The 24142-nt window shown below is 34.4% G+C and overlaps 1 protein-coding gene across 5 annotated transcripts in view; it reads right to left on the bottom strand.

The window, feature by feature from the left end:
- Positions 1-24142, bottom strand: part of LOC143223218 (tyrosine-protein phosphatase 69D-like) — a 337627-nt gene that overhangs the window by 85675 nt on the left and 227810 nt on the right. For all 5 annotated transcript variants that reach the window (XM_076450864.1, XM_076450865.1, XM_076450868.1 and 2 more), the window contains 2 exons: positions 17306-17599; positions 7217-7485 (listed from right to left, as the gene is read on the bottom strand). In XM_076450864.1, coding sequence (XP_076306979.1) covers positions 7217-7485; positions 17306-17599 — 563 coding nt within the window. The remainder of the gene's footprint in view (positions 1-7216; positions 7486-17305; positions 17600-24142) is intronic.

Raw genomic sequence — 24142 nt, 5'->3', positions numbered from 1 at the left:
TTTAGACAGAACAAACAAACTTCTGATCTCATAAATTGTTTGAGTTCTACCTCGAGTTCTAAATATTTCTCTCTCTATAATTTGTTTATTTTGTCTTACGATAGAAATTATTAAAAAAAAACTTCATTACTCTCAACTATTGTAAAGTTATTTGAAATCCAGAATTTCAGAAGAATAGTTTGGTTTGTTTTGAATTTCGCGCAAAGTTACATAAGGGCTATCTCTCTCGCAGTCCCTAATTTAGCAGTGTAAGACTAGAGGGAAGGCAGCTAGTCATCACCATCAGCTCTTGGACTCCTCTTTTGCCAACGAATAGTGTGATTGACTGTCACATTATAATGCCACCACGGCTGAAAGAGCGAGCAAGTTTGGTGTGACGGGGATTCGAACCAGCGACTCTCGGATTACGAGTCGAGTACCTTAACCACCTGGCCACGTCAGGCTCAGAAGAATGTTATAAGAAAAAAAAAACCTTTTCCAAAACAAAACTTCAAAACGAAACTACACTACAGGGCAAAAAATATTAATTACTAATCTGTTTCGCTCTTATTGAAAAAATTCTCGACGTCGACTAAACGAAAATATCTTGCTCAAATAAATATGCTAATTTGGTAGCAGTTGGTTTGTTTATTGTAGAATTAAGCATAAAGCTACACAATGGGCTATCTCTGCTTTGCACACCAGGGGTATCGAGACCCAGTTTTCAGCAGGGTGAGTTCGCAGACATTCCGTTGTGCCACTAGGGGGCAACTTGGTGGTAAGTATAACTATGACATTATTTGATCTCGAACGTTGCTTGTGAGAAACCAAACAGAAGTATAAGTATTTTCACGGAATACCATGTTTAATATGACCACTGCCATATCTTTTACTTTTTTTCTGTTTTCAGACGTTGTTCGCTAAAATATTTATAGAACTGAACCTAATCTTTCAACCTAAAACAAACAGGTTGGTTAGTGACGTGTAGGTAAATATCGACTGCACATTTTACTTTGAAATGCCTAGGTGCCGTTTACTTTTGAAGTCGAAAAGTAAAATATTTAAAAACAACAACAACAACAACAAGATTGCGCTATCGGTATTTCGTCCGAAGTGAATGAAACGTCTTTTCGTTCCTGTGAAAGCTTTACATTTCATAATGCTTTATTATTTGAATGTGGCCAAACTTTACAATGTGGTCCAACCTGCAGTTGACAGGTTAAGTATCAATTATTTAAATAGTGAATTTGACAATAATTTATCTTTAATTCAGTGCAACATTCTTTAAAAAAATTGGTTTTCTCCACCGAACTGAATATTTTGTCCAGAACAACATAATGGGAACTAAAAAGTCATATAATGTATTAACATACTAGCGTTTTACAGCCAGAAATTTTATCATAGTTTCTGGGTTTTGAAAATTTAAATCAAGAGCTTTTATTTCTACAAAACACACTAGGTATTGTATGTTTACATGTTAAAACTTGGTTATAGCTTAAGATATTAATTAATGTTTAAATAAATAACTTTTATTTTTATAAAACAGTTTAGATACTGTATGTTCACAAACAATTGCACAAACAGAAGCGAAAACCATAAACTTATACTTTGAAACTATAGTGTCATATTAAGAACTTTGAGAACACGACGGAACCATTACTATGATTCTTTATACTTGAGCTGCAACATGCAAAAACTTTTTATTTGTTCGTATTCTAGGAAAGAATAACATAAAGTATTTTAAAAATAAAACTCAATCACTATATTTCGTAAGAAACTAAACACTAAGTTATTATTAAGTAGAGATTTAAACTGAACCACATCAACACTAACACGATCTGACATTTCAAGTCAGAAACAATTGAACTTATAACACATTCTGAGGCTTTTATTGCTTTACCGATAATTGGTAATTCTTCGTAACTATTACGGGCTGCCTCAAAATCGCGTTGCGCGAGCCGTGAACCTTCAGTTCCACAGTCTGAGCACTTAACCACTTAGTTATTTTAAAACATTATGAACCATATCACTAGAGAAAGACAATTACCTTCCTTCAGCAGCCCGAAGCTAGACTGACATTCAAAATTTGTGATATTTGCATAAAAAATGCCCCTCTTAATTGTAAGTTTGGGGCCTGGCATGGACAAGCGTGTTAAGGCGTGCGACTCGTAATCTGAGGGTCACGGGTTCGCATCCCGGTCGCACCAAAAATGTTCGCTCTCCCAGCCGTGGGGGCGTTATAATGTGACGGTCAATCCCACTATTCGTGAGTAAAAGAGTAGCCCAAGAATTGGCGGTGGGTGATGATGACTAGCTGCCTTCCGTCTAGTCTTACACTGCTAAATTAGGGACGGCTAGCACAGATAGCCCTCGAGTAGCTTTGTGCGAATTTCAAAAAACAAACAAAACGAAATTGTTAGTTTTGAATTTCACGTAAAGGCACCCGAGGATTATCTATGCCGGCCTTTCCTAATTTTGAAGTGTTAGACTAGATAAATGTGTGTGTGTGTTTGCTTATAACAATGCCACATCATGCTATCTGCTGAGTCCACCGATAGACCAGATCAGAAACAACTCGCCAGTTAATTTCTACCAATGAAAAGTGTTTTTTGACAATCACATTTAGAAGTCCTGCACGGATGAAAGGGTGAACATGTTTGACCACAGACTGCGAGTAGAGGGCCTTAACCAAATGTCCATGCCACGTCCTTCAATCGGTGAGAATTAGTAACATTTGTAATTGACATCTATACCGTTCTAAGTTTTAATAGCCCTCCGCTAGTACAGCGGTATGTCTCAGGATTTACAACGCTACAATCAGGGGGTTCGATTCCTCTCGGTGGGCTGAGCAGATAGCCCTTTGTGGCTTTGCTATACGAAAAAACACACACACACACTTAAGTTTTAATAATTATATTTCATAATATTCAACAATGCTCAAGATTTTCTTTCGGACTATAAAATATCACCTGGATGCATATGTGTCGTCTATATCATGATAAATACTAGGCTCGTGTAAATCTGCGTCGAGTAAAAGAGTGACATTAGAATACGTGCAGATATTCAGCTGAACAGTGCAAATTATTGACAGTAGCAGGATAAAAGTTATATATCGCTTTCCCCCTATTCTCAGTTCTTTGTAAAAGTTGTTTGAAACGTTGAATTCGCGAATGTGAATATCCGTTTGAGTGATAAAAATAGGATACATATACAGAAAAGGTTTAAGGGTCAAATTGCGTCATTTTGATGCTCTAAAGCTAGTCGCTGGACGTTATAAGTATGTCTAAAAATTGTTATTCGTATATGAATATTGTAAACAACTGTAAAAACTAGTGATATAATGATAAAATAAAAATAATGTAATTTTGTTATTTTGGACGCTCTCCAGCTATTCATTCGATCGACGTCATAAACTTTGAAAATGAATGAAATTTAGTGGAAAAAGCACGAATAATATATGTTTAGAAATTCAGTTCGATTGTTTTTTAATTTCGCGCAAATTTGTCTCTAATTTAGCAGTGTAAGACAAGAGGGAAGGCAGTTAGTCATCACCACCTATCGCCAAATCTTGAGCTGATCCTTCACTAAGGAATAGTGAATTGACTGTAACATTATAACGTTCCCACGGCTGAAGGGGCGAGCATTTTTAGTGTGACTGGGATTCGATCCCGCGACCATAATATTGCGAGTCGAGCGCCACTAACCATCTTGTCATACCTGATCTAGTTTATTTCGAGAAACATTTTCTTATTTTAGTGTTAAACAGTGATATTTGAAGCATGATAGGCAATTTTTCTTATTTTTGTTTTAGAAAGCAAGGGTATGACTAATTTTTGCCATTTAACTTAACACGGCTTTTTTCAATGCTTTTTATCGTTTCCTTTGTTTAACTTCCGATCAATACCGATATACTCTGAACAAAAAAAGCGTTAAAATAGTTGTTTATTTACGTGCGTTTATTGTAAAACGCAAAGCTAGACAATCTGTGCCTTGCCAACCGCGGGTATGAAAATCCAATTTTTAGCAATTTTATCTCGCAGACTTACAAAGAAGCCACCTGGGGGCCATTAAAATAGAAAGAGTAGTTGAAATATTCTATTAATCTTTTTCTTATACTAAGAACGCCATGAACTGAGATTTAACAGGCTTATTTCAGTCTAAGCTCTTTCACACATTATTAATATAAATTTGCTTGGCTTGAATGATCTGTTTATGAAATTTCCATTCGGAATATAAATCTATATAAATGATCGTATATTTTCAAGCAAATAATTCTGTACGAGGACAAAAGCTAGAAACAAGTAAAAATTATTAGGCGGTTTAGGTTTTTCATCCACTGAATATATATTTGAAAGGTAAAAACTGTATTTTTAAAATACCATACAGATAAGCTTTACTAAATTATATTTATTTTTCTCATAAAATAAATTTAACTTAAGCTACTTTTGAGATATTTATATTTCGAGGTGAAATTTAATAGCATATTTTTATAAACAGATTAAATTTTGCTTGCGTTCAGAGAAAGCGCTAGAATACTTTTATGATTTTCTATTAGTGCTCTAATATTAGATTCAAGCATATAGATATCATGTAATATTGTACATATCACAAAACAATATATTATCGTCCTAAGATGTAGTTACTTGAAATTTGAACTTCGTGATAGGGTTAGTGAAATATAAATGTAAGAGTAAAGCCTTTATAACGAGCTTTTATACAAGTGAACAAGAATTACTAAAAATAGACTTACCTTTAATATTTATAAATAATGCTTACATATAGTAACACATTTGATTCAAAAGAATAGAACCTAGAGATCAAAATTGCCAGTATTATTTCCGGAAACAACAATTCTATCGGTTACATTATTTTAGTTTTAAACTTTAAATTTAAGGAACTAGGGAAATATTTAACTGTAGTTTGGTGTCATATCTGATTACTTTATTAATTCGCTATCATTCCAGCTACGGTCAAAACTTTCTCTTACAGGTCAAGTGTACTCTGAAAACAATGAAAACAACATACAGCACCATGTGCAATACAATAGTGTTCAGGATTAACACATTTGTGCTTAAACCTAAAAAACTTGCTATCTCTATGACTAACTCTAGATTACTCCACGAGTAAATGAGTAATTATTCGTAAGCCATTCACCCTGGAATATCGATTTTCTGAAAATCAGCTTGAAGAATCCATTAATAATAATATAAACTAAAAACTAATGTACGATGCAAGATTAACTAAAAAATCCTTGGCGCGTAAAAATAGCACGTACTGCTTTGTTTAGTCACGTGAAATAACTTTTCAAGGAGAATATTAAAGATACTGGCATTATATCAACAACCTTATTATGCTTTTATTCATAAGTGTGTCATGAAAGTAAACAAAAGTTAATGAATAAGATAAATATGATGACATGAAAGTTTTTATCATGCCCCTCTAAAAAGGATTTCTAGAGAACTAAAACTGGATTATTAACTGTATAAGTGCGTATTAACATAAATTTTAGGGTCGCGGGTTCGAATTCCGGTCGCACCAAACATGCTCGCCCTTTCAACCGTGGAGGCGTTATAATGTGACGGTCAATCCCACAATTCGTTGATAAAAGAGTAACCCAAGAGTTGTCAGTGGGTGGTGATGACTAGCTGCCTTCCCTCTAGTCTTACACTGCTAAATTAGGGACGGCTAACGCAGATAGCCCTCGTGTAGCTTTGCGCGAAATTAAAAAACAAACAAATAATTAACATAAAATAAAACAATAATTTAAACACACATTAGTAGTTTAGAAACAATTCAAAAAGTTATTAAAGAAATATATTTAGTATACTCATGATAATTGGTGAGAATTCTTATGTTAGTATATAAGCTTCATAAACTCAATTTATTGGTTTGATGGTGCTGGCAAAAGCCTCATAAAACCAGTTGTGGCAAACTGGTTTCCCTCTTCAATTTCTTGATACTGTACAGAGAAGTCGTTTTCCCTTTGATCCGATATTAATTGCGAAAAAGTAGAAATAACTAATCGAAAGAGGTTTTTGTCTTAGTAAAGTTGTCTATACAACTGAAACTTTAGATAGCTGTTTTATCTTTGTTTTTCAGCAAATTAGAAGTTAATGAGTCAGATAAAATTATTGTTTGGTTTGGATTTTACGTAAAGGTACTCGAGGGCTATCTGCACTTAATTTAGCAAATAGTCAACACCATCCAAAGAATAATGGGATTGACCGTCATTTATAACGCTCTGATAACTTAAAGGGCAAACGTATACGGTGATTCAAACATGCAACTCACAAATTACAAGTTTATTTCCCTAATCTACCGGATATTTTTGTCAAGACTATTTTCAGATGATTCTCATTTAGTGAATGAAATGATCACTTGGGATAGTCAATAGTAGTATGGAAAGCTAGAACAGCATTGTTTATAGGTATTGAGTTAATAATAACTATCATTATATTATAAATAATAAAATATAATAATAATAATAATGATTAATAAGGAAGTTTTGTCAAGGCTAAAATATTATTATTTAATATTCTGATATTGTTTTAGGTTATTAGGATCAAGTTTACCCATTTATAAAAATGTGCATCCCCCCTTTAGTTATACCCGCTTATTGCTTAAATACATCAATGTACTCCAACTGGTCACTGACTCGACTTGTTTGTTTACTCATTTGTTATCCATAAATTATACCTTTGTGCTGATTTTTTTCTAATGTTGCTGTTGTGTTTTTGCTTATTACATTTAAATCGTTTGACAATTGAAAATACGAACAAAAAAGTAACATAAAACAAATGAAATCGCCTCTTTGAGACAGAAATGATGTAATATAAAGTTATGCCAGTTCATAGGCAAATTACTATCTTTATAACTATTTAACTACTTTAACTATTTACGCATCTTTTTAAAGACAAATTGGTTGTGAAAAGTCTCTATTAAGTATAACGGAAATTTTACTCAGAATGACGTCCTTTTGGCTGTAGGTTTGTTCTTAATACCAAACAACAACAACCTTTCCAGCTATTATTAAATACTACTGTAAATTTTAGTATTTGCTTAAAATATTTTTAAAATGTTTATTCAAAAAGTGTTTTATGAACGGTTAAATTACAAAAAAAAGCCATAAAAAAGAGTTAATTATAACTTAAAGAAGTTAATAAATATGTATAAAAGTGAATTTGGATAAGAAAAAATACATAATAATTATCAAAAACTTACACATTTATAGTCTTACCCGAAAAGCATACATTTCACCTGGAACAAGGCTACCAAATAAATACATGTAATTGCTACGAGGGTTTTTCCAAGTACCATCAGTTTGATTATCCTTGAGTCTAGATGTTCCATTTAAAATTTCATTAGTAACTAGCTTTCCTTTGTGCTGTAACTGTAGGATATAATGCGTTATCTCGGCACCATTATCATGGGTAGGTCTCTTCCAACCAAACAGCAGTGTCTGATTTGTTGATGCAAAAACATGGATCTGAGATACTTTAGGTGGTACTGTAAAATATATATATGAAGTACATCAGTATAATACTTGTTTAAATGCATAAAAATATTTTTAAAACTTTGTAATGACAATACACAACGTATACAGATGCACAGAGTTTTAATAGAAGTAATGACAGTGTATAAAATACACGAACACGTTTTCAGTAGAATATTCAAGAAGTTTGTTTGCTTGTTTTTGAATTTCGCACAAAGCTACTCGAGGGCTATCTGTGCTAGCCGTCCCTAATTTAGCAGTGTAAGACTAGAGGGAAGGCAGCTAGTCGTCACCACCCACCGCCAACTCTTGGGCTACTCTTTTACCAACGAATAATGGGATTGACCGTCACATTATAACGCCCCCAAAGGGCGAGCATGTTTGGCGCTACGGGGATGCAAACCCGCGACCCTCAGAATACGAGTCGCACGCCTTAACACGCTTAGCCATGCCGGGCCGGTTATTCAAGAAGTAGTGCATAAGATATAAAATATTATACTTTTGGAAATAGGAATAATCATATTACAAAATATAAATGGGGACAGATATGAGACTTCTTTGATAATACTTTCTTCAATACGTATGAAAATCGTTTATCAATATAATATTATGTCACTGTACTATGTTATGTATATAGATTTTTCAAGTATACATGAAAACTACTGAGACTACTTAAGATATAGAATTTACAACAACAACAAAAACAGAACAACAGACAAATAACAACAGAAAGTGTTTTCGGACATCATAGAAATAACTACAAAATTGTGTTGGGTTGTTTTGAATTTCACACAAATGTAGATAAGGATTATCTGCGCCAGCCGTCCCTAATTTAGCAGCGGTAAACTAGAGAAAGGGCAACTAATTAAAACCACTCACAGCCAATTCTTGGACTACTAACAGCGACTAATATTGGCCATCATATATAACGCCCTCATGTTTGGTGTGATGGGGATCCAAACTCGCAACTTAAGCCCTAACCACCAGGCCATGCCAGGCCTTACAAAAGAGAGAGAAAAACTATGTTAAGACTGTTTAGGTAACATTTTACGCAAAATACAGGAATATTTTTTTTTTGAGTCTGCTTGAGAAAGGTTTTGTAAAAAAAATCAGGATGGTTATTCTAAAGTAACTTAATTAATATTGTACAAATGAGTCAGAGTAACGAGTTTTAAGACATCTTAAAGGATCTGTACAAAAGAACCAAAATAACTACATTTTGTATAATAAATGACCTCTTCAGATGAGCTAAAAAGAGTAATTTTAATGAAATTCAGGTGATTTGTTCAGAAAAATATAAATTCAAGACTATATAAGTTGCAACTGAAAAACCCCAAAACGACAAGGCCTTCTGTGTTAACTATTCCCAATTTTGAACTATCCGACTAGAGTGAAGACAGCCAGTCAACAGCGGTCATTGCCAGCCCTTTGGTGAGTGTAGTTGAATAATGGAATTTTACAGCGCAAAGTTTCTGCGGTAACGTTACGTAACCTATGGGCCATTATCTTCATTTTTGGCAGGTTAATCATAAGGGCAAGTCCGGAGCGAACTATTCTCAAAAATACTCATGGAGCACTGTACAGAAGAGTGTGTGTCTTTTCTTATAGCAAAGTCACATTTGGCTATCTACTAAGTCCACCGAGGGGAATCGAACCACTGATTTTAGCGTTGCAAATCCGTAGACTTACCGCTGTACCAGCGAGGTACTTTTTGGAGAGAGGGATTAGTACAAAAGAAGTGGGAACGCTTAAATATATATGTGTGTACATTATTTAGGTGAAATATTGAAAATAGACATGAAGCCTCAGAGAATTTATGTCGCGTTTAATAATATAGACAAGAAAACGTCTTTATTGACATTTGAAAAGATAACGTGCATGGTCGATAACAATACTGTTTGACAGATCCTATTTTAATGACATTGTACAAAATGTCAGAGAAGACAAAATTTTGGATAACTTGAGCGATTGTGTATAGAAAAGGACAGAAAATTGATTTTAAGAACCACTTGGAAAGCATTACGTTTTAGAAATTACTTATGTGAGATTTCAAAAATTGACAGGCAGATTAGTTAAGACACTAGATAAATGGCAGTGAACAAAATAGGTCTCTGAAAACAATGAACGTGTCTGGCATTGTGTTAACTTTCATTTTTATATAAATAAAAGTTTTCAGAAGATTACTGCACAAGGGTATATATGCGGATTTACAATGCTAGAAAACGGGTTTCGATATGCATGGCCAGGTGATTAAGGCACTGGACTCGTAATCGAATTCCTGTCACATCAAACATGCTCGCCCTTTCAGCTGTGAGGGTGTTATAATGTGACGGTCAATCTCACTATTCGTTGGGAAAAATGTACCCCAAGAGTTGGCGGTGGATGATTATGACTAGTTGCCTTCCATCTAGTCTTATACTGCAAAATTAGGGACGGCTAGCGCAGATGGCCCTCGTGTAGCTTTGCGCGAAATTCTAAATAAACAACAACAAAGTTATCTGTACTACCTGTCCCTAAATTTGAAACAGAAAGCTAGAGAGCAGGAAGATAGTCAACAACATCCTTCGCCAACTCTTTGTCATTATTACCTGATTGAACAATGGGGTTTGCCTGTAACTATAATAATTCACCCATTGTTCAACAGGATATATTCTGTTATCATACTGAGAAGATATGAGTGGTCATTGCTTTGTCTATGCGTTGTACTGTTTACCACTAAAATCTGTTCTCATGTTTATAACTGGAAAACATATATACTTTTTTTAGTCTGAAATGAAGAAAGAAAGAAAATAAATTGAATAGTCTATACTGTCCTTGGGAAACTTAAGCCTACAACATTACTCAGACGTCACATTGGTTAAAAGCGTTTCAGATGCAGCTCTCAGAAAAACTTCCAGTCGTTGTTAAGTAAAAACAAAAATCACAATTTAATAATTATCGATGGTACTTTCACAGCTTCAGGCTAAAAAAAAACACTCTTTCTCAAAAAGCTTATAATCATCCCTGGAAAGCTTCTTCTAAAGATATTTAACGTCACAAAAATGTCGTTACTTATCCTCTTATGCTGCGTAGGTTTTGTTTTTGTTAATCTTTTAACAGATACGATAATTCACAAAGCCTAGTTTACTGAAACACAATTAGTGTTAAAAATAATACTTGAAATTACCCACTAATGAGCCACAAAAGAATAATTACATTAAAGACGTTAAGCGAGTTACAGCTGGTGGATAAATAGCTTGAAGACAATATTAATACTAAGCAGTAGGAACCTTCAAAGTGTAATATAATAAGACGCAGGAGACGAGAAATTTTTATTTATTGGCATGATTTATGCAACACCATGGGGATTTCATTACATGCGATATTTTTGAATCGAGTTACGAGAACATTAGTTTTCGTACCATTTTAAAAACTGACATGCGAAAATGAGGAACGTTTCAGAAAAAATTTGCATGTTATTATTTTGAACCTTGTTTAAGGTATACAGCAGCTATGTATGAAATTAAGGATACAAGAAACGTTTATTGAAATAACTAGTGAATTTCTCATTCATTTATGTTGAAAAAAGTTGACTTTAGAAGATGGAAGTGTTTACATCTAATGTCTCGTGCATCTCTACACGTTGATTTGACGAAAAGCATACGAATACATCTTTTGATGTACTTCTTTTAGGGTTTCAAAAATATTAGTGATTTTATTTCATATGGATAAATAGCCAAGATAGTAAGGAACGTATTCATCTTTCATGCAGAAAGAAGTGAAATTCAAACAGAGTAATTATGTGGAAGATATTCATCTATTCATAAGTCATAAGGAACTGTATATAAGTGTTAGTGTTTGTATTGTAATAAAATTATTTCATTCTTGTTCATACACAAACAAATACATTTTTATAACATTTTTGCTCACATACATCAAATGTTACTTTCACAGTGTTAATATTGTATCTAATTAGATAATTAGCATAAGCAGATATACTGTAGATAATTAACATAACTAGGAATATTAACAATTCAGTGTATCGTTATATAACGTTTGAACTAATTACAGCATTTTTTTATTCTTAAATGCATTTCACACATGTGAAAATCTGATAACATCTGAACATTGTTAAAACTAATATGTTAAAGACTTACGTATTTGCCAATTTGTTTTCATGTTTATATCAGGACTAGCGAAACAAACTTATTTTGATTTGCACTAGAATATTTTACATTCATTATGACCTAACATGGCTAGGTGGCGAGGACGCTTCACTCGCAGTCTGAGGGTCGCGAGTTCGAATCCCCGTCATATCAAACATGCTGCCCTTACAGTCGTGGGGGTGTTATAATGAGACGGTCAATTCCACCATTCTTTGATAAAAGAGTAGCTCAAGAGTTGGCGGTTGGAAGTGATGACTAGCTGCCTCCCTCTAATCTTACTCAGCAGATAGCCCAGTGTGGCTTTGCTGCAAGTAAAACACACACACACTCTCTAGTCTTACACTGCTAAGTTAGGGACGGCTAGCGGAGATAACCCTTGTGTAGCTTTGCGTGAAACTCAAAAACAGTTTGTATTTACTAAAATTGATATCACATTTATGTCTTCTTCTTTTATTTCAAAACAAATTTCTGATTGTATTTTGTATTCATTTGCATTTTTTTTTACATAAAATATAAAGAAAATAATAAAAACTAGATATTGTCCAACCAGCACTTTCTTTTACGTTCGATACACTTTGTGGATATGCTAAAAGTGGTATCCATTCAAAGGAGACAATTTTATTAAAGGTAGAAATGTGAAGAAAAATAAGCCGCTCTGAAATAGGAACTTATTACATTATAGCTCACATTTTTATGAAGTGCAGACTGAATTTAATATTCTTTTTCGGTGTGTAAGAACATTATTATTTAGATTTTTGAATATTTAGCCATTTAAAACTTTGTTCGTAAGCTGATGTATAGCATCCAGAGAGGAAGAAAGGTAAAAACACTTAAAGATCAACATGGTTACCCTCTAAGGTTACATTGAAAATTATCTTAAGGTACATTGGTATAAAAACAAATAATACAGAGTACATATTTAGAGGGATAACTATAATTACGGATTTTGACCTTTAAAATAGAATTATTTTAAATCATTGTAATATAAAACAAATAATATGGAATACATATTTAGAGGGATAAACATCATTACTGATTTTGACCTTTAAAACAGTATTTTTTAAAGCATGGTGGTAAAAAAATAAATGATATAGAATACATATTTAGAGAGGTAAATAGTATTACAGATTTTAACCTTTTATATAAAAAAAGAATAGCACTTCTTATTTAATTAGCAGAAGCTAACATGTGCACATTACCAATTTTGTATAATATGGAATCTGATTTTCGCTTTTAAACCTCAAACGTTCGTATTTACGGAAGAAATGTATCTAACTGTTACAGTTATCTAGAGACTACTTAAAGGCACACATTAAGAAGATTGATCGTTTCAACAATTAGCACGAAAATTATAACTTTATGCAATAAATTTAACATCATTAAGCAAACATTTCTAAAACACTGTAAGCAAGAAAAAAAAAAGACGAGACTTAAACAAGTAACATCAAGTCTGACGTGTAATGGAAAAAAAGATTAATTAGGTAAGCTACCGTTTCAGCTTTTCTGCAGTTTTCGCGTGCTTGTGTATGCTTCTATACTGGCATTTAAAATTTTGATTTTATTTTCAGAAAACATAAATATATATATATACATGTGTGTGTGTGTTTGTGTATTATTGCTAAAGTGATTTTACAGATCCTTAAGCTCTAACGACGCATAAATTTCCAGTTAAATGTTAAAAGAGAAAGGTTTTAATGGTAGGATATATTATTAGAAAGCATAAATAATGCATTGCATTTCACATACAAAAAGCAGCACCTGTATCAATTATTTTAGTGACAAATGGTAAATGTGCATATTTTACTAGTTTTTACACGTTGCAGTCAACTGAAAAAAATGCAAGGTTTAATTAATTGCTTGACATAACGTTATCCCCTATTCCTTGAATTAATTACACAGCTATTCAGGTAAGCTATATTAATCACATCAAACAATCTCAGAGTTAAAAATGTCCAGACACATTTCTAGGTGTCTTTTATCGTTAGTTTCCTAGACATTCCTAATCTGGTGCAAATACTTCGCACAATATATTCCCCCATTTATACATCTATTCACATTTTTTGTGTGTATGATTGTCCAGCCATAAATGAATAATCGGTCAATTCACACAGATTGGTATGCACGTGCATAGTAACCACTATCAGTTCTAAAATTTAAACATATTGTTAGAACGTTGAATGTTGATTTAGCCATTAAACAACTGGAATGTTGTAGGTAGCAGTATCAGTTGATGATGACTACTATTTAAAGGTTAAACACTAAAATCTTCTTTACTGTTAAAACTTGTTTACTAAACAACAATGATTGAAACGTCAGACCTTCTTTAAAATATATTCTTTTTTACTATAACTTTTAATAAAATAAAGTTATTATTTGTACATCCTTAAGCACGAAACTACGCAAAGGGCTATTTGTGCAGTGTGTCCACTACGGGTATCGAAACCAAGTTTTTAGTGTTATAAGTCCCCAGACTTACCGCTGTGCTACTGGGGGGAAGAAGGTACACTCTAGTTGTATTATTGTCCTTTTACACTAAAACAGATATGTTAAACTTTGATCACATTGAACAATTTACTCATAGTAAATGATCAAGGACGTTCTATCAGTTTTCGTAAACTGTTAGTCAATCTTGGATTTAGTGTGTAGTGAGATAACGTGTAAAGTACGAAGTTTCGGGATTTAGTCTGTAGTGAGATAACGTGTAAAGTACGAAGTTTCGTCTTTGCTTTGAGTAATTAAGATGAATATTTGATTATTATCTAAATAAAGAATAACAATTCTGCAGTTTCTTTATAAATTTGAACGGTTAACCTTGCTATTCTGTTAAGAGTAGCTATAAAGACAGCGAATGTTGATCACTGTTTTTTTTTCTACTTCTGGTCAATAGTTCTAGATTAAAGACGACTATGCCTGAATCCTACGAGTCGCTGGTTTGACAGTTAACTCACATGCAGCATAAAGGGTCGTTCAGGTTGAAAATAATAACCAAGTCATAAAGAACATCTGATGGTTAGAGCGCTCGACTCACAGCATGCAGGTCGCGGGACCGAACACCATCAACGGACGTGCTTATCTTTTCATCGGTCAGGGAGTTATATATATATAATGTCACGGTCACTTGTATTATTCGTTGATAAAAAAGAAGTATGAGAGCTGGTGGTGAGTGGTGTTAATGAACAGCCTTTCCTGTAACTTACCACTTCAAAATTAGAAACGACTAGCGCAGATAACCCTCGAGTAGCTTTGCGCAAAATTCAACAAAGAAAGAGAGAAAACAACTGAACAAAATATTGTGGTATAGATGAAAGAAAGAATTCACGTGTGATCTATCTTTTAATGCGCAGAACACTCCGAATCACGTTTATTAAATTCAAGAATCCAACAAAGCATCTTCATTTTTATTATATACGTGATAAGTTGTCAAATAGCTAATGACGCAAACTTAAAACGTTGTATGTATTATTTAGATATATGCATTGTTAGTTATGACAGCAAGCCACATGAATGAGAGGAATATATGTTTTTGATTTATCGCAAAGCTACACGAGGGCTGTCTGCGCTAGCCGTCCCTAATTTAGCAGTGTAATAAGACTAGAGGGAAGGCAGCTAGTCATCACCACGCACCATCAATTCTTGGGCTACTTTTTTACCAACGAATAGTTGGATTTACATCCTATTATAACGCTCCCAAGGCTGAAAGAGCGAGCATGTTTGGTGTGACAGGGATTCGAACCCGCGACCCTCAGATGGTGAATCGAGGTCCTAACCACCTGACTATGCCGGGCCGAACGAAAGGGTGACAGGTTATTTGTCCTGAAAGGTACCATACATTTAATATTTATTTTTATCCCAACAAACTAACATGATGTTGGATAAACATGCTTGAAGTGACTTTGTTTGACACTGATGATATTCTAACAACTGGGTTCGTTGGACACTAGTATCCTAGCTGAGTTCAATAAATCCATCCACATTTTACTTTGCGAAATGGAGTTGTTTATGTCGATAAACTAAGTATTTAAAATTTATTAAAATATAAAACAAATAAAAACCTATACACTGCACGTGTGGTAGTATTAAGTCTTCAAATTATTGTCTCTACAAAATTTACTTTATTCATTGCAGCATCAGATTTACATTACTTACACATGTAGAGTTTTACACTTCTCATTGTAAATAAAAGTTTTCTAATAATTCTTGTACAATAGACCCACGGCACCAATATAGAGAAATCGATATTTTGTTTTGCGGTAACGGGACACTAATAGTAGACCGACCAATCCACAGTAACAAAAACAACAACAATAACCTCTATTAACGCACACGAAACAAAAAGCAAAATTATGTCTTAAAAGATATATAATTATAGCAATTTAAGACTTAGAACATTTTGAAAAAGAGAAATAATCATTATTTCAATATACGTTAACTTTCTTCAGTTTCTGATATTTAAATGTTTAAATAATATTGACAAATCAGTAGTTTAATGCTTCTACCACGTCAATAACAATCTTATACACTATGTATAGTAATTTTACTATGCTCCATGTACGTTATGTACATTCTAGCATTTTTCAACCTGGCGAGATATAAAAGTAATGCATTTTCCTAAAATGTAAAATAGAAATACCTATCGTAATAATGTGAAAAAAAATGAACGTAAGATTTATTTTTAAGTGCCTTCAAGTAGGTATTGACTGAGAAAGTATTTCTATGAAAGACCACTCGTCCAAAAACGAAAATACAAAGAAAAATGGTTAAGTATCTTTGGAACTTAAACGTGATTTTGTGATACATTTCTCAGTGTGCTAGTTGCAAAACGTTAACTGTAAAATAAGTAAGAATAGGCTTCCTTTTGCTGTGCCCTTATTTTGCAAGTATCAATATTTTAACTAATTGTTTTATAATTTATAAATGTTACCTCTTATTAATCATAATAGAAGTTTGAAAGTTTGCATATAATTTCGGTTTGTTTGTTCAAATTTTGCGCAAAGCTACACGAGGGCTATCTGCGCTAGCCGTCCCTAATTTAGCAGCTAGTCATCACCATCTACCGCCAACTCTTGGGCTACTCTTTTACCAACGAATAGTGGAAATGACCGTCACATTATCACGCCCCACGGCTGAAAGGGCGAGCACGTTTGACGGAACGAGGATTCGAACCCGTGACTCTCAGATTACGAGTCCAACGCCTTAACCCACCTGGCCATGCCGGGCCGGTTATTTTGGAGAATGACCTTACTCTAGGTTTGCTTATTTTCAGGTTTTTATTCAATATTTAAACTGGTAAACCTTATCCAGATTACAAGTAATTGAAGTTAAATATTTAAAGGCGCACTCATCTTATTAACACATTTTTATGTAAAATAATCAATATTTTAAATCATAATGACCCTAGAAATACATGTTTTTATTCAGTTTTTTTTCTCGCTGTCCTTTCTCTCTTCCATAGACCCGTATTACTGTATAAAAATATATTTAATAACTGAAATCCTATCATAAACTACGTGTATAATATCTTCATGCCTGTCCATTCTCAGAAGCTAGATACAGGTCAATGATGAATTAGTTATAAACTTTACCTTGATTGAGCATTTACAAACTCATGTTGGTAAATATTCTGACAAGCCTAACCACTTACATTATTAGAGACGTAGTTTAAATTTGTGATCTGAAGGATAGGGCTTACCGTCAGAGGGCATAGTGATGTTAGCACTCTTCCATTGACTCGAACCGGCTTTGTTAATTGCAGCAATTTGAAACCCATAAGTCATAGCTGGAGCCAATTGGCGGACTGTGTAAGACGTGGTATTAGCAGCAATGTTGTTGTCTACATCCATCCAGTCGGCGCCTGTGCTGTAGTTCTTCACCCGTAGGTGAAAGCGGATAACAGGAATGTTACCTGTGAACGTGATGTGCCACTTCAGTGATGCTGTCCGTGAGTTGTCTGCTTTAATTTCGTCCAAGCTGACTTCTGGTGGTTCTGTTTTAATCAAATAAAATTCGAGCAATATGAAGCATGTTTCAAAACCGTAAACTGAAATACATTTAGCCCAAAGGAGGTTTATTTCATTCAATCGGTATCTGAATTATGAACATTTTTTGTACTAGTGAGATTCACTATGACAGCAACGTAATATATTTTTGTAAAAATATCTTCTATTTATTCCGCTAACAGAAATCATCTGTGTAAACATATTTAAAGAATTTTAAAAACAGGGAAAATTATACTTATTCTAATTTCAATTGGTAAATTAGGAATTAAGATTACATGTAGCAAGTAAATTCGGTAACTTGAGTAACATTTTAAATTGTTGTTTGTATGTAAATGACATGCTCAACACAACAAGAATGTGTATCATTCCAAAACTTTCTAATCACATGAAAATAAACACATAATGATACAAAAGAGAATAAATCTCTAATCTAGAATGAATAGAACAGATGTTTAGAGGGTTAGGACAGCGGAAATTCAGTCTGAAAAAGAATTATATTTTGGTGGAAAAGAGTGCTGGTAAAGTATAGAAATATGCCTTTTTATCCTGGGCACAACAATAAAACTTCTATTTATCGATTAGTCATGGCTAAACTGGCATATTGTGTACCGAAACATTTTCTAGTTTAAAAGTAAAGAAGTTATTCTTTTTTAACAAAGTACTTATACAATGTCTGGAATATGGTATACGGATTTCGTTTAGAGTTGAACCTTTAGTTCCATTAAGATTGCAGCGAATATACTGTAAAAACCTTTGTTAAGTTAAAGATCTTCAGCTCTTAAGCACTTGAATATAATTTCTTAAAATGATGAAATAAATACACAGAAATTTGTTTCATGCATGAGCAAAACTCTTTTCTATCGAACGTTACGCTCGATAAAAAACCTAACGTGATTATCTAAAAACCTCAACACTAATCTAATCCTGTTATGTTATTTAAAAACAGGGATGACTTTCTACCTACGCACTTCTTCATTTCTTGTGTGGTTCTGTGAATGAATTAAGTCTTTATTTTTTTTACAAACTGTTTAATACACGAAACCTCTTTACCTTTAGCGGCTATTCCTGTTTTTTCTAAACGTGTGGAAGTCGATTTCCAATCAATGTCAGGCTAAAAAGTGTTGGTGTAGAGATTAATCTAACCAACCTTCGTTCCTTTGCTTTAAATAATACAACTTGATTAAAATACTTGTAGTTTTCTCTTACTCTTCTACGCCATTTCTTGCTCCAAAAAAGAGATTATTAAGACATGTATTACCTTTTAATTCAATAAAGATTAGTCGGAGTGACGAGGGTGTAAAAACATGTTAGAATACGTGTACTACACAATGTATTTTTCTCAAGAGGTGTTGGTAGTGAAAGCCTAAACGTATAGTGGTTGCTGTGTAGAATACTTTCGTGATATCGTGAATAATACAACAAACCTGCTTGTAGTCAAATACGAATTAAATTTAGAATGGATTTTGAGTTTAAAAAATGGGAGGTTTCAAATGCTTTTTTTATATTTCTGTGCTTAATGAATCAAGATTAACTGAGAAGAAGAGAAGGAAGGAAAAAACTCAGAAAATGTATGATGACAGCTGTACGACGACTCTGTTTATTACGTCTACTGAAAATACCACTAAAAAACAAACATTTTTAATCTTGCAACGTGACTACAATAGAAGTAAATTAAGGTTAAATTAAAAATAAAAGGAAATTAACAATAGTTGAAAATGGTGCAAAAAAGACTGTAAATGCAACACAGATCAAAACACAAAACATAAAAAGAACTTATAATTTCTGTTCATGCAAGAAAGGTAGAGAGTAAAAAAGAGGGTAAACTGAAAGCTATTCGCTGAAGCAGAGCCAAGTGAAAAATCAAATAAAAGAATGTAATTATGTGAGTGTCAATGTAAAGTTCAGATTTCTATGGAATATAACGATTAACAGTTATCCTTAAGTGAAAGTCTATTTAACTTATAATAAAGACACTATCCAGATGAGGTGTCATCCTCTAAGATAAATTTGTCAGTTACACAAGTAAGTAGCGTCACAACGGTTAGAGCACAATGTTTGATGGTTTATAGTAGCTGTTCTGTTTTCTAATCGCTAAGACTTTTCTACAGCCGAGTACGAGAATTCCTATTTAGTATCTACTTTTGTTTGTTTGTTTTTGGAATTTCGCACAAAGCTACACGAAAGCTATCTGCGCTAGCCGTCCCTAATTTTGCAGTGTAAGGCTAAATCAGTGGTTCCTAACCTAGGGGTTTGGTGAGTCCTTTCCATTCACCCCACTCGTATGATTCGTGACGTCATGCTCCACTTGGCCATCATCGGCTGTGGCTGACACGTCATATCACTTGGCCTTAATATTTGTGGTGCAGGAAACTTCGTGCGCCTAGCAGTCGACTTGTGACTGCAGTAATCGTGCGTCATTTGTGATTTTTTTCCTAATCTTTCAATCCCTTCATACTAATTATGTCGAGCAAAAACAGAAAGTGGTCGGACAAATACGTACAGTATGGATTCACATGTATAACGGAACATGATGGGAGTCAGCGTTCTCAATGCATGATTTACAATGCCAAGTTGTGCAATTTTAGTCTAGCACCGGCAAAACTAAGAGAACACTCTCTAAAGCTGCATGGAGATGGGAAATACAAGAACACGACGCTTGCTGAATTCAAGGTAAAGAAAGCCAGGTTCGATGAAAAGGCTACTTTGCCTGTTCTCGGCTTTGTACCCATCGACAAACCGATCCTCACAACATCGTACAAAGTTGCGTACTTGATCGCAAAGCAGGGCAAACTACACATCAATGGTGAAGCACTCGTAAAACCAGCTGCGTTGAAGATAGCGAATATCATGCTGGGAAAAGCTGCTGAAAATAAGTTATCCCAAATTCCTCTTTCAAATGACACCATCAGCAGCAGAATAGATGACATGAACGATGACATCTTGGCTCAAGTAGTTACAGATCTGATTTAAACCCCGCAAAATTCAGCCTTCAACTCGATAAGACTACCGACGTTTCCAATCTAAACTAGCTTGTTGTATTCGTGCGCTATGTGAAGAATGACGAGATAAAAGAAGGTTTTTTTTTATTTTGTAAGCCTCTTATAACAACAACTGAGGCAGCCGACGTGAAGAAACTTGTGGATAACTTCTTCAGAGACAACGATATTTCGTGGGATATGGTTTCTGCAGTTTCTTCGGTCGGAGCTCCAGTAATACTGAGACGAAACTCTGGTTTTGGTGCGCTGGTGAAAGCCAGTGCACCACACATCATTGTAACGCACTGTGTTCTGCACAAGCATGCGTTGGCAACAAAAACCTTGCCTTCAAAAGTGGCAGAAGTATTAAAAATTGTAGTGGAATGTGTGAACTTTGTGTGAAATAGTGCCCTAAAGCACCGCATCTTCAAAGAGCTGTGTAATGAAATGGGCTCTGAATTTGAGGTGCTTCTGTACCATTCTAACGTCTGGTGGTTATCACGGGGAAAGATGCTGAATCGTGTTTTTGTCATGCGTGTGGAATTAGCCCTGTTTTTGAGAAAACACCAACATTGTCATGCAGATTGCTTCGAAAAGTCTGAGTTCATTCTAATTTTGGCGTACATGGCCGATAACTTCAATGCTCTCAATCATCTCAATCAACAGATGCAGGGAGGTGGAGTCAAGTCAACATCATCGAAGCGGAAGAAAACCTGAAGGCTTTTCAAAAAAAGCTACCTTTATGGTAACAACGAACAGAGAATGATAACTTTGTAAACATTCCCCTGCTGGACGACTGTGTAAGTAAGATCGAAAATGTGTCTGAAATCTGTACCCGGGGAACTGAAGCAAGCAATTGCCATGCACTTAGATGAGCTCGCAAAGTCACTCGACGGATACTTCCCCACCAGAGAGTCATATCCAGCATCGATGAGACAGCCGTTCACGTTTAGTGTTGCGACAGCAGATGTCAATGACGAATACCTCAACGAAATCATTGAACTTCAGCAGGCTCAACAGCAACTTTTCAGAACAACAACGCTCTCAACGTTTTGGTGTCACCAAATCGTAGCGTACCCTCTTATTGCTTAGAAAGCCTTTGAGATACTCATACCATTTGTTACAACGTATCTTTGCGAGCAATCCCTTTCGAGGATGGTAGACATAAAAACGAAGAAACGAAACAGACTTTGTTGCGAAAATGATATGAGAGTGGCACTTACCAAGGTAAAGCCGCGCATTTCTGAACTTGTCTCTGAAAGGTAACAGCAAAAGTCAATTGATTTGCAGTAAATATTCATTGAGTTATGTTTTTGTTTTTATGTGAAATTCATGTTTTGTTGGTTTTGTTCTTTGAACACAGTGATATTGTGTGCAACTGATGCATGGTTCATTTTGTGCACTAATAAAATATCTACTTATGTTTTGGATTTGAAAAAATTATATATTATTTTTCCAATTACGAAAAGTTCAGTGAATGCAACTACGAATCTTCCCTGGTTCAGTACCTCCAACAAGGTTAAGAACCACTGGGCTAGAGGGAAGGTAGCTAGTCATCACCACCCACCGCCAATTGTTGGCCTACTCTTTACCAACGAATAGTGGGGATTGACTATCACATTATAACGCCCCCACCACTGAAAGGGTGAGTATGTTTGTTGCGACGGGGATTCAAACTCGCGACCCTCGGATTACAAGTCGAACGCCTTAACCACTTCACCATTCCGGGCCAGCACTTTTAAAACACAACAACCTGCAATTCAATAAACAATATCTATCAAACAACAGTTGGTTTGGTTTTGTTTTCTTTTTAATTTTGCGCAAAGCTTCACAAGGGCAATTTGCGCTCAAATAACAGTTGAAAATAAGTAACACACTGAAAGAAAAATCTTGATTTTAAAGAAGATTTTGTTTGGGATTTATAACAAACGGTTACGAAAAAAAACCTCGTAGAAGTGTGACTTAAACAACAGAGTGGACATGAGGTTCCCTCTGACAGACCTTAGGATTATAATTGTATACACAGGTATTTATGTCAGAGCAAAATCACGAAACCCATGTATTCTCTGGAAGACCATGGTATTACAATGGTATACACATGTTTTAATTACAGAGCAAAATCACGAAACCTACAGCTTTTCAACCAATATCCCCTAGGTAACGTTGGTGTAAGGTGTTGCTTAGGAAAATGCAGATACTCAGTCCATTGTTTTGGTGTTAGTGAGCCACATTTGGTTTTTTGTTAATTTAACAAGGTGTAAATCGATTAAGGTCGCACATATAATGTAAAAATAATAATTTCTCTAAGAAAAGAAAATTCCGAGAAACAATTACACACACAAGCACATATTATAATAATATGTAAGATTTTTGTAAAACTATACTAAACTACAGGCTACATTATGAGAGACTTAGTTGCTTCAGGAAAGTCGCATTACATCAGCTATCCAGTCTTTCTTAATATCAAGAGAAAAAATAGTCGAACGTCTTAATCCACCTGGCCATGCCAGGCCTGTCGTTTTTGACCTGCGAAGTTTGGAAAAATGTAAACCAGTGTTGTAATACATGCTTTAATCAAAATAAGCACCATTTGCTTTAACACCCTTTTGCCAACATGTAACGATGATGTTTATGCTCCTGCTATAGAAATCAGAGTTTCTATGATCAATGAACTCCCTGAAAGCTTCTTCTGCAGCTGCCTGGTTTTCAAAGCATTTACTGTTCAAAACGTTGTCAAAGTGGTTGAAAAAATGAAAATCTGTAGTCTGGAGAATAAGAATAAAGTGGATGAGGCAGAACCTCTATTCCCAATTCGTTCAATTTTTGGAGCGTCATCCTTGACAGGTCTCATAACGCCGATTTTGTTGATCTTTAGTCAGATCATGCGAAGCCCACTTATCCAAGTTTATAGTCTCTTTTTAGTTACGTTCAGTAACAGATCTACGGCTGAATGTCTGGTTGATGTTCCGTGTAGTTACGGTAGCTTTTCGTCCAAGTTTGAAGTCGTAGAGAAAAATCAGACGAAAGTCCTTATTTTCCATGCTGCCTTGCGGGTTGCGAAACTTACTCTGAGTAGAGTTGAAACAGCAGACAATTAAGACACCTTGTAAGCGACAAATGTTGGATTAAAGCAACCAACAATAGTAAGTTATACTCAAAATCCAGCTTCTAAATGTCATCCTGAGAATTCCGACATTTATTTCTGGACAACCTAATACTTCTAACATCAAATGCAGTGGCAAGTAACAAATACATGAGCCACACTAACATGCTATAATAATACACGTAATGCAAGAATAATGACGAGTATGAGACATGTCTTCCACTATGACATGTTACACTAATACATTCAATAAAAAACAATGGCAACTAAAAATCATGTTATTACTTATACCACTCATGATATACACTGTAACACTAAAAGTATAAATAAGAATAATAATGAACGTAAGATTAGCATCTTGCTTGAAACATTACATAGTACAACTAAATTATATAAGTATATATAAATTATATGCTTATATAATTATATACATGCACAAAGAGATATAAACT

This window comes from Tachypleus tridentatus, chromosome 8 (genome assembly GCF_004210375.1).
Source record: "Tachypleus tridentatus isolate NWPU-2018 chromosome 8, ASM421037v1, whole genome shotgun sequence".
Lineage (NCBI taxonomy): Eukaryota > Metazoa > Arthropoda > Merostomata > Xiphosura > Limulidae > Tachypleus > Tachypleus tridentatus.
The sequence above is the reverse complement of the archived record's forward strand: the minus strand, read 5'-3'. Positions and strand labels throughout refer to the sequence as shown.